Here is an 11072-nt window from a genome sequence, read left to right as displayed (position 1 = left end):
GTCGTAGGAATGTGCGCCTGTGCTTTCTTGTCCGGTTTTTTTCGGGTGGGCTTGGGGGGGGGGGGAGGCGGGGGGGGGGGGGGGGGGGGGGGGGGTTGTTTTTGTCGAGTGTCATGGGGGGGGGGGGGGTGGTCGGGCTGCGGGTGGGGTTCTCTGGGGGGGGGGGGGGGGGTTTGGGGGGGGGGGGGTGGGGGGGGGGGGGCCGGGGGGGGGCCCGGGGCGGGGTCGGCGCGGGCGGCACGGGCGCGCGCGGGAGTCCGCGCCCGCCCCGGGCGGGAGGGGGAGACGGTCGTGGGGGGGGGGGGGGGGGGGGGGGTTGGGAGGGTGGGGGGGCGCGCCTGCCCTGGTGGCTGTGGGGGTGGGGGGGGGGGGGGGGGGTTGCGGCCGGGGGCCCCCGGCGGGGGCGAGACGCGAGCCGCGGGTTCGAAAGGCTGTCTCGAGGGGGGGGGGTGGGGGGGGTTGGGGGTGGGGGGGGGGTCTGGGGGGGGGGGGGGGGGGGGCCGCTCGTTAAGGGGCCCCTCCGAGGCGAGCGGTCGTGGCGGTCCGCCGGAGGCCTGCGGGGGGGGTGATCCCCGCCGGGGGGTGCCCCTGTGTATGGCGGTGTGGGTTAGGCGTGGTTCGGGGGGGGGGGGGGGGGGGGGGGGGCACGACGGCCGGCTGGGGGGGGGGGGGGGGGGGGGGGGGGGGGGGGGGGGGGGGGGGGGGGGGGGGGGGATCGGTAATGGGCCGGGGGGGGGGGGCTGGGTTGTGTGGCTGGTCGTGTGTTTTGATGGTTGAATATTGGATGTATCATTTACATTTTTGTTTTTCCATTATCTAAGGTTAAGAAATTTGAAGAATTAAAAAAAAAAGTTTAAACGATTGAAAATGGCATTTATGTTATTAAACTTGGAAAAGTTTGAGTGCTTTTATCAATTGAGTACTAAGTGGTGAGTTTGTTCTCAATGTACTTTGAGATCAATTCCAACGAAAGTTTACCTATCAATGATTTTGCTCTAAAAAATCATAAAATAAAAAATAAAATAGTTATTCCATCTAAAATCAAGGAATTGAGAGCATAATTGTTACAAATCAACCCTTAATAAACATGATTCCGGATTTCTTTTCTCTCATCTCTAATAAGCTTTTTCATGAAACTTTTAAGATGATTCCGTTTTGAATTCTTCAAATCCAACGATGCGGATTGTCAACTAAGTAACTGGATTTTGCAAGTTAGACCTTATCTCCGATGGCTTTCTCAAATCATAAAATTTGCTGGTATTTTTCTCTAATTGAATTATTATTATTATTATTATTATTTATGATAAACCTTACGTTTATAATGAAATCATGTGAGTATGACATAATTTTATTTATTGTTTGTAACTTTGCATTTATTTATGAAAAATGACATGAATCATATCAAATTTATGGTTTTTCTTTAATTAAAAAATTAAATTTACAAAGAAAAATACTTTGAATTTGTGGATGATATCACACTATGTTTTAAATTATGATAGAATGCATTATGTTATGTAACATAATGTTGAAAAAAAATAATTCTAATTCACATCTGATCTCTTAAATTCAAAACAATACTAACAGCAACAAGAACAATTCAGTTGACCTCTTTCATATTATTATTAAAAAAGAAAGAAAAAAAACAAAAGCAATAATAATAAATAATCTAGATTGCCTCCCCCTCGGAGTCCCGAGCCTACCAACAACAATCTCTTTCCAACACATACATGCAAGGTTCTAGTGTACGGAGTTTAATTGGGTATTGGTCATTTTCAAAACCGATATGGCTAGGTATTGGTATCGATCACCTTCAAACCCGTGCAATATCGATCGTATCGGATGATCCAATATCTATACTTTAAACCATGGATACATGTGATCGGGTTCCTTTCCTGGGAGTGTCCAAGGAGGCATCCAACAGTGCTCGGAGATGTGTGCTTGCATGGAGCCTGGCGTGCCCAACTGCCCAGCACAGTCGGATGCCTCCATGGACACTCCCTGGGTGCTGGGTTCGCAGGAGAGGACCCGAATCTGGATACATGGACCGCGCTAGCTAATCCAATACATTACAAGGCTTCCATGGGCTTTCATTAAACAACAGTTGGGTTCTTGGGTCCCTTTATAATTAATCAATGACATGGAGAGCCCAAATCAGACCACCTGGTTGGACCAGTTGCCCAGTAGTAGCAGTTAATGGTCTATATATCCAACCAATTGGACCAGTTGAATTGTCTGATGACTTTGACCAACATCATTTAAAGAGGATTAAGAAGATCGTCCAGACTCCGGTCTAACCCGGTTCTCGAGTCCACCTCCATTTCTTCTTAAGAGCTTGGGAACTGTTTGGTTCACTGTCTCGGTTATTGACAAAAATGGATTAAGAAGGAAAATTTCCTCCCTCCCTCTTTCACTCTCTCTCATATGTTGTCGCCCGTTTGGTGACACGGAGTTTGAGAAACACTTGCAACTCTGAAACCCTAGAGATATTGCAGAGGGAGTGTCAGAAGACTCAGAAATGCTCGTGCTATGGAGAGAGTAGTGGTGAAGAACGAACCAAACCAATTGGCAATGGTGAAGGAGCGCGTACCAGAGTGGCTCAACAACTCTCTGTGGTCTTCAAATCTTCCAGCTAACGACGATCGTCTCCTCCGATACTCTGCCAAACCTTCCACCGTTCCCGAACCATCCATCGAACCACCGATTCCAGAGCCTCCTCCCAAACCCCAAGAAGTAGAAGAAGAAAAACCGCCTGCCCGGGAAACTAGAGATTCTGCACGCGACGATGAACGCAGCTCTCCGAGTGTCTCAGCGGAGGATATTTCTCGCCAGTCCCAGCTCTTAGCCGAGGTTTGATTCTTTCTTTTGGGTGTTTAATTTAAATTTTTATCTGTGTTTCAACTTTATTGATTGGTTTTGGATTTTGATCAGCTCTCGAGGAAGATTATTAATTTGCGCGAGTTGCGGAGATTGTCATCGCAGGGGATACCTGATGGGGCTGGAATCCGTCCTACTGTTTGGAAGGTATTCATTTTTTCTTCAAACATTGTTTCTCTTTGGTTTTGATTTATGGAATCTGATTCAGACTTTGAATTGATTCGCTTGTTTTGAGTTTGATTCGGACGTTTGAATTGATTATTTTATTTTGAGTTTGATTCGGACGTTTGAATTGATCGGAAGAGAAATTGGCCTTAAATGTGAAAGGAAGCAGAATGAAAGGACAATTTTTTCTTCGTTGAAGTAGGAAGTTTGGGTTATAACCATGCTTTCTTGTGGTGGGTAGATCCTACTGGGGTATTTGCCGTGTGATCGCAGCTTGTGGGCAACAGAGCTGTCTAAGAAGCGCTCTCAGTACAAGCATTTCAAAGAAGAACTTCTGGTGAATCCTGTAAGTAATCTTGACGGTCATAGTTATTGCTACCAGTCTGAAGATCTGATTTCATCGATTGTTTTAACAATAATGGAAACATTAATTCACTTATTTAGTTTTGGTCCATGGAAACATGTTTTAAACGAATATGATTATTGAAATGATCTTAACATGAACGACTTGGACATGAATAAGGTCCTGTAAGTTGTTGGTTCACTTTTTAGCCCTAGCCCCCACAATCCATTATTTTCAATGATCCTGACCTTCTAGCATGTAAACATTCATCCTGATTGAACAGATATGGTATCACCATCTGTATGAGGCTCTGGTAGAACATATAATGGAGGTGCACTTTAATTGAATCATCCTGGTTTATACCTTGGATGGCTGCATGATTACCAAGTTCCTTACTGCAAATGGTGGAATTATCTCCATTTTGTTTATATTCTTATCCTCTTGTTAATAACCGACCCATAGAGAAGTTCAATGCATGTAGGAACTAAATGTGAGGATAGAACTTTGCTCATTTGCATAGGTCTAGTTGTATTCATTTTTCTTTATAGAGTTGTGGTTTTTGTTTTCTGAATGTTTCTGTGGCTAGTCAGTCAGATATCACAAGGATGTTGGACAAATCTGCTGGTCTTGAAAGTGATGATTCAAAATGTGAACGTAGAGGCCTGCTTCCGAGATCTGAAATTCCTCAAGGAGAGCATCCATTAAGCCTTGGAAAGACCAGCATTTGGAATCAATTCTTCCAGGTTCTTTATGTTTTGGATGTCATTTGTTTATTGCTATATATGGTGTGCATTCTATTCAATCTAGACACAGAGACACTGGGACCAGTGTCTATTGCATGTATGCTGTTTTCATTGTCCTTTTTATACTAATTGTCATTGTCAACAATTGTATTGCGCAGGACACAGAGATCATAGAGCAAATTGACCGTGATGTGAAGCGCACTCATCCAGACATGCACTTTTTCTCAGGGGACTCTTCCTTTGCAAGGTCAAATCAGGTGAGCGTCTAGTTATTCGGCACAAGATCAGGTATTGACATGATTGGTTTGGCCAAGTTAATAATGTGTTCTCATTTTTTTCAGGAAGCTCTAAGAATCATATTGATAGTGTTTGCCAAGTTGAATCCAGGTATAAGATATGTACAGGGGATGAATGAAGTTTTGGCACCTTTGTTCTATGTATTCAAGAATGACCCAGATGAGGAAAATGCGGTGAGGATGGCATTTTTTTATTTTCTATTTATAGTGCCTATATATATATAACACAATGTGTAGCTTATAGTATTTCATTTCAAGGTGTGTCTTTTATATTAAATAAACTGCCCTGATGAGATCATCATGATCATAGTTGATCATAGTTAGCAAGGCGACCATGGCGTTGGAAAGGGTCTAAAATTCAAACCGACACCAACAAGGCAGCCGCCTAGGCGTTGCCTTGATAACTATGATCATGATAATTTCGGTCCAAGATTCTATTGTAGAAAGCGACTTATTTTTTAATGGGAAAATTGCCTTTTGACGGTCTAGTGTAGAAAAGCTTCTATTTGTGATCCACTTATTTCTGCCGCATGGCAGGATGTGGCAATTCCAACCATTGGACAGATGGGTCTATGTCTGGATTGGCCGCTTGTCAAATCCAGAACCAAATTATCTCATATACCCCAATATAGGCATGTACCCTCTGATGCGGATAAATCACAGATAATGTTTTTTTTTTTTTAATTTCATTAAGTAGTTATTTTCCTTGGTTGTTAAGGATTGGATAGTCTTATATGAATAGAACTCTTATTCCTGCTTTGGATAGAGCCCCCATTGTTTTATCAATTAAAGAAAGTTTTGCTTCCTCAAGTTGTGTGGTGATTCAACAGGTGGGGATTGGTGGTAATTCCAGCCTAGGCCTTGGGTGGTGATTACCATGTCATTATCTTCTTTCTTTTCTATCTTCTTCTTCTTTTCTAAGTTGCTAAAACTTAGGTCATTATTGGACTTTCAGTTCTTCTGTATTTGAATTTTGACTTCTAATCTTAAAATTTCAGTTTCATGATTCTGATTCTCTGCTAGTGAGTTCCTTTGGTTGCCTACTTTCTGATTCTGAGTATTAACTGGTTGCTGGTTTTTAGTTTCTTCCTTCTGCTATGGATTATCAGTTATTGACATATCCTGTCACTACTAGGATTCTTCATTAACTGATGATCCAACCATTGGATGGGCTTGATTTTCTGATATAATATTCCCCTAAATATTGTAAGCCTTTGACCGGCTTTGGGTTTAGATCTCACCTTTGGTTGTTGAGTTATCAATATTCTCCCATCATGGTTCTCTAATTCTGTTATGAGTTTCCTTGACTGAGTAGGATTCTATTAGATTTCAGAATCAGACCATTTGATTATTTTGAGAATTTTATATGTTGTCCTCCTATATCAGAACTATATTTGACCAAAATTTCTATCACATTTGAGCTTTTGATTCTGTGCTATTGAATTTTCCTTAGATCTGGTTCCTAAACCTTGGTATTCTAAACCCTCTCTTTAGGTTGTTAGAATCTACATTATCGTCTCTCTCTTTTGACCATTGATGGATCATTTCTCTCTTCACCTTTTCACCTCATCAATTTCTTTTTTTGAGATGTTTTATTTCTGTTCTTTATTCTGAAAATTAATTTCTGACATTTGGTAGTTATTCTTTTAAATCTGACTGTTAGATCTTAGATTCAGATTTGGCCCATACCTAGCCGTTAGATTGGGATCTCTTCCATTCAATAGTTGGCCCATTACTCACAGGCCAATGAGGATCCATCAGATCTGATCATAATTGCATCACGTTCTTTTCCTAGTTGGCTGAGACTTGACATGTGATCAGGGGACCTTGAGGTTGGCCTGTCCACAAAATTTGGGCGTCACCTGACATGTCACATGACAGATATTATGGGCCTATTAGATACGAATCTCTAGGTGGGCCAACCAGGAAACATTCATCCTTTTCTGATAAAAAAGGAGAGACTTATTTCCTAATCATCTAGTAACTTCTTGACAATATTATCTTCCTATTGATGATAAAGGGGCAAGAAATGCATGCTTTATGTAATTTCTTGAAGATTGATTGGCTTTGGGAGGGTGCTGAGGGTGGGGGCGAGAAGAATATCTGTTATGATGCTCTGTTTTCCCTTCTAGAGTGACTTGATTTGTACTTTATACTATTTTCTGCAGGTCTATGCAGAAGAAGACACATTTTTTTGTTTCGTTGAGTTGTTAAGTGGGTTCCGTGACAATTTTTGTCAGCAACTTGACAACAGTGTTGTTGGTATCCGTTCCACAATTACAAAGCTGTCAAAGCTTTTGAAGGAGCACGACGAAGAGCTTTGGCGTCATCTTGAGATCACAACCAAAGTAAGACAGTTGAAATGCTTAACCTTCCTAGTATTTTAATCTCCTATATTGTGACTTACGTTCCCTGTATTTGTTTTTGTGATAATTTGATTGGATTAAGACACCATTCAGCAGGCGCTTTCTATTTTCTATTTTAAAGGCCACTACCAGATGGACTTTCACTGGCCAGCATTTTATTCTTTGTCATGGTTAGAATTAATAATGAGCCAACAATCTGATGTAAGGGTGGGGAGGAGTCCAATTGGTTAGAAATATGTTCATTCTGGTGGCTTTTCACATGGCATATCATATTGTTGGTTTACTAGGAATTTGCTTTGGTCATCCTTCTTGTGGTCCCTGTGGTAACATAGAATGTGACATGGATGCGTGAGCTTCAGTAAGGGCATCATTTTGGATGGCTTTCCACTTCTAGCTGCACAAATGCAAGAGATGAGAGGCTACATTCCATTTCCCATGGTAATTCTTACCCAATCCTTGATTGTAATGTGAACTTCCTTGGATATACCATAGAATTTAGAAAATGCGAGTAGTTTGTAATGTAGTCCTAGATTGGTTAGGGACCAACTAGGAGCCAGTACAAAAGGATCTGCTATGAACTGGTAAGCCGATTGGGGCAGAAACTAGGTTTAAATCAAAATTAGGGTTAGGGTTTGGGTTTGAGGGGTTGGTTATGCTAGGCAGGTGTAGGGGAGTCTATTTGTGAAGATCCTGAGATGGTTTGATAAGCGGAAGTGTGAAAACTAATATGGCAGCAGGTTAGGGTTTTGGTTTTCGGGTTTTTGAGAAGTGTAAAGTGAAGGGATCTAGGATTTAGAGGGGGAATTAGGGCAAAGGCTTCAGGTCGAGTTCTGCAAGTGTAGAGAGGGTCACTGGGCCAGGGTTTGGTGGTCTGGTGATGGTTGGAAGTAGCTGGACAGAATAATGGAGGTTTTGGGTTTTGAAGGAAGTCATGGATATTAGGGTTTGGATGGTAGGTTAGGGCAGCAAAGGGGATTGAGTGTACCAATGGGCCAGAGGAGCACTCGATCAAAGTTTGGGCAGGAATGGATGGGTGGATTGGTCTGTGAGTGATTTAGGTTATGGGAATTTGAAGAAAACAAAGGGGGAAATTTAGGGTTGGGCTGTGGAAGGTTTAGAAGAAGAAGTGTGGGGATGGGGAATGTTTCAAACTTACTCTTGTGCAGGGAATCCTTGGCAGCAGCTTGTTTGGATGCAAAAGTTAAATAAAATTGAATCTTGGACAGAAACTTGAAAGTAGAACTTGAGCGGAACCACTCGGGCTTCACACCGCAGAGTGTCGATTGGATCAAACACCAATCCCACCAATGAACCATCCGGGCTTCACACCGCAAGGTGTCAATTGGATCAAACACCAATCCCACCAATGAACCACCCGGGCTTCACACCGCAAAGTGTCAATTGGATCAAACACCAATCCCACCAACCTTGATCAAACATTCAAACATAAGACAATCTCCAAGGGAGAGAACAAAGTTGCAGAGTAGCTTGAGCAGAATTTTCTAAAACAGTGAGGTAAAGAGGAGCCCCACGGTTGTTCTTTATTTATATTGGCCAAAGGCCTAAATTCCTATGCAGCCTAGGAATAGGAAATCCCAGGCTGAGTCTAAATACAGAACACTCCCTCTATAAAATTCGTGTAGAGGTGTGGACCCTAAAATATAACTTAAGTTAAAAAGATTCTATTCTAAAGGAATATTCTAAAATCACTTAAATTGGACAGTGGTTCAACCAATTCAATTTAAAACACTAAAACATGAAAATAAACTAAGTATAGGGCTAATCTCGTATGCAACTTATGTATCCCTATTTTAGGTCCATAAAAGCAACCTATTACATTTAAAACCCATGGGACCAAAGGCCCAACTTGTCTATAACCCAACCCTAGACTTATTTCTAAGGAAAGAAGCCCAGTTTGGTGATAAACCTGCATCAGTTTGGTTGTTGCATTCATCCAGGTCTCTCTCTCTCTCTCTCTCTCTCTCTCTCTCTCTATATATATATATATATATATATGTACATATAAATTATTTATTTATTTATTGAGTTCAAACCTACTTTATGTAAGATTGATTGCATTGGTAAACAGTTTGATTAAATTTCCCTGAAGGGTTAGATAATGGATTTGGAGAGCTTCAGGAAAGGTATATGCTATACTAAACCCAGAGTGAATGGTGTTTAACAATACTTGGCATGATCAATAGAGCTTCAGGAAAGGTATATGCTATACTAAACCCAGAGTGAATGGTGTTTAACAATACTTGGCATGATCAATACATCCTTTGATTGATTCTTCATGTTGACAATATTTAAGCACTGGTTAGTATCGTCCATGCCATTGAAGCTCTAACCATATTCTGCGTAGTTGTTTGTGATGTGCAACATGTATTGCAAAAACAAAAGTAAATAATAAGGTGGCTTGACCTTGTTTGACCAAATGCCTTACTGTTCTTTATTCGGTCATGCAGATCAATCCACAATTCTATGCATTTAGATGGATAACTCTCCTGTTGACTCAGGAATTCAATTTCGCAGACAGCCTTCATATTTGGGACACACTTTTGAGTGACCCTGAGGGTCCTCAGGTAAGTGGCCATCTTTCAAACCCCCCCCCCCCTTTTTTTTTTCTTTCTTCAGGATAGGTAACAAAGATTTTATGGCAAAGAAAATAGCTAGAGTGCAAGTACGACACAATGCATAAAATGCAGCAACAGCAACAAGAAGATACATGATGTGGACAGACCAATGTACAAAGAGTGCCTAGTCATCCCAGCCTTGGCTGAGTCATTTTCTAGGGAGTTAGCAGAACAAAATCTCCTAGGTTGGTAACCAGGCAGTCAAAATTACATTGGTCCGGTCAGAACATAGCCTCCAAGAAAGCAAAAAATCCCCTTGAAAGCATAGCAGCCACATCACCAGCAGAGTAATGTGTGGTGCAATAGTGCCAGGGACCAGCAGAGTGGGTTGAAGCCATCTCACCTTCAATTATTTGGCACCCAGCCATTATTGGATGCAAGGTCTAGTGGTCTATGCCCTTAATAACAGCTTCACCTTTGCACTAGCAGAATCATATCAGCCAATGTGCCTAGAGAAAAACAATATAACCTGTCCCCATGATTTTTAAATATGTCTCCAAGGAAAGTTGGGTTGCACAGGAGAAACTTTAGGATTCTGATCTACCTCTTCCTGAACTGCATTGGATTACATGCATGCATCATTTGATGGATGATGCCACAAATAAGTCTTTCTTTTTTTGTTTTTTGATACCCCTGTCAAGTAGCTGATAAAAATTGGAGGCACAGTTGATTCCTACACGTAAAGGATTGAATTTAATTAACAAATGGCCCTATACTTGCGATTTCATTCTTTCCAGGATTTAATACCTGTAGCATTTGAGACTTTGTGAAAATGTTAAAGACCGACTTTTGCACATGTAGGAAACCCTGCTCAGAGTATGTTGTGCCATGCTGATTCTCATCCGGAGGCGTCTAGTTGCGGGTGATTTCACTTCAAATCTCAAGCTTCTCCAGAACTACCCATCCACAAATATCGGTCATCTCCTCTATGTTGCTGACAAGTTGCGTGCACGATCTGTTGAATAATTTCTATAACCATTTTTATTTGTCAAGTTAATTTTTAACTCCCACCCATCTTTTCTGTATTCTAAATTTGATGTCTGTAAAATTCACTATCTGTAAACAGGTTTAAATTATCCACTTAAGGTTGAGAGAAAATGGTTTGCCATAGTGTTTTCATTCCCTTTCTTCTCTAAATGTCACAAAACAAACTATCAATTTTGCTGCGTGTTTTAATGAGGTTGTGTTTGAACACCTTTGAGCAGTATGATGAAGATGAACCCAAATGTCATTGATTTAAAGCATTAGGCTAAACTCCCCAAAACCGTCAGAGCAGCGACAGTGAAACTGTTTGCAGAATCCTATGTTACAAAATCTTACGAAAGCTGCAGGATCATGTTATTGGATGCTTATGCCCTGGTCTTAGATAAGAGCTTATCTTGTCGTTTGGCTTTGTGTTGAAGCAAGGAAATGTGGTAATTGTGTTTACTTCTGAGGACAAAATTTTCCTCAACTTTGCGATGAATCCTAGGGTTCACAAACCTGAAACCTCTATAGGGCTTCAGTATAAGTCCAAAAATACCTTCCTGATACCCTCTTCCACGCCATCTGAAGAATGCAATGTAGGTAAAGACTGCGAGATGACCTTGTAAGGATATCTCTTTCTACCGTGTGGTTGGCTGATGTCTCTTATCCGACCATTGAATAGA

The 11072-nt window shown here is 41.6% G+C and overlaps 1 protein-coding gene across 1 annotated transcript; it reads left to right on the top strand.

Annotated features, from left to right (window-relative positions):
* The first annotated feature begins 2421 nt into the window (after positions 1-2421).
* Positions 2422-10569, top strand: LOC122669530 (TBC1 domain family member 13-like). Its single transcript, XM_043866306.1, has 9 exons — positions 2422-2847; positions 2929-3021; positions 3281-3385; positions 3973-4125; positions 4284-4382; positions 4467-4595; positions 6590-6769; positions 9256-9372; positions 10225-10569. The coding sequence occupies exons 1-9, from the start codon at positions 2527-2529 to the stop codon at positions 10387-10389; spliced, it is 1362 nt and encodes a 453-aa protein (XP_043722241.1). The 5' UTR covers positions 2422-2526; the 3' UTR covers positions 10390-10569.
* The last annotated feature ends 503 nt before the right edge of the window (positions 10570-11072 follow it).

Source organism: Telopea speciosissima, chromosome 7, assembly GCF_018873765.1.
Source record: "Telopea speciosissima isolate NSW1024214 ecotype Mountain lineage chromosome 7, Tspe_v1, whole genome shotgun sequence".
In the NCBI taxonomy this organism is placed as follows: Eukaryota; Viridiplantae; Streptophyta; class Magnoliopsida; order Proteales; family Proteaceae; genus Telopea; species Telopea speciosissima.
This window is presented reverse-complemented; position numbering and strand designations above follow the sequence as displayed.

Bases quoted from the DNA above. Each gene is read 5' to 3' on its own strand.
- LOC122669530 (XM_043866306.1), top strand. From the start codon at position 2,527: ATGGAGAGAGTAGTGGTGAAGAACGAACCAAACCAATTGGCAATGGTG. The intron at 2,848-2,928 runs GTTTGATTCTTT...GATTTTGATCAG, and splicing joins AGTCCCAGCTCTTAGCCGAG to CTCTCGAGGAAGATTATTAA. The intron at 4,596-6,589 runs GTGAGGATGGCA...TATTTTCTGCAG, and splicing joins ACCCAGATGAGGAAAATGCG to GTCTATGCAGAAGAAGACAC.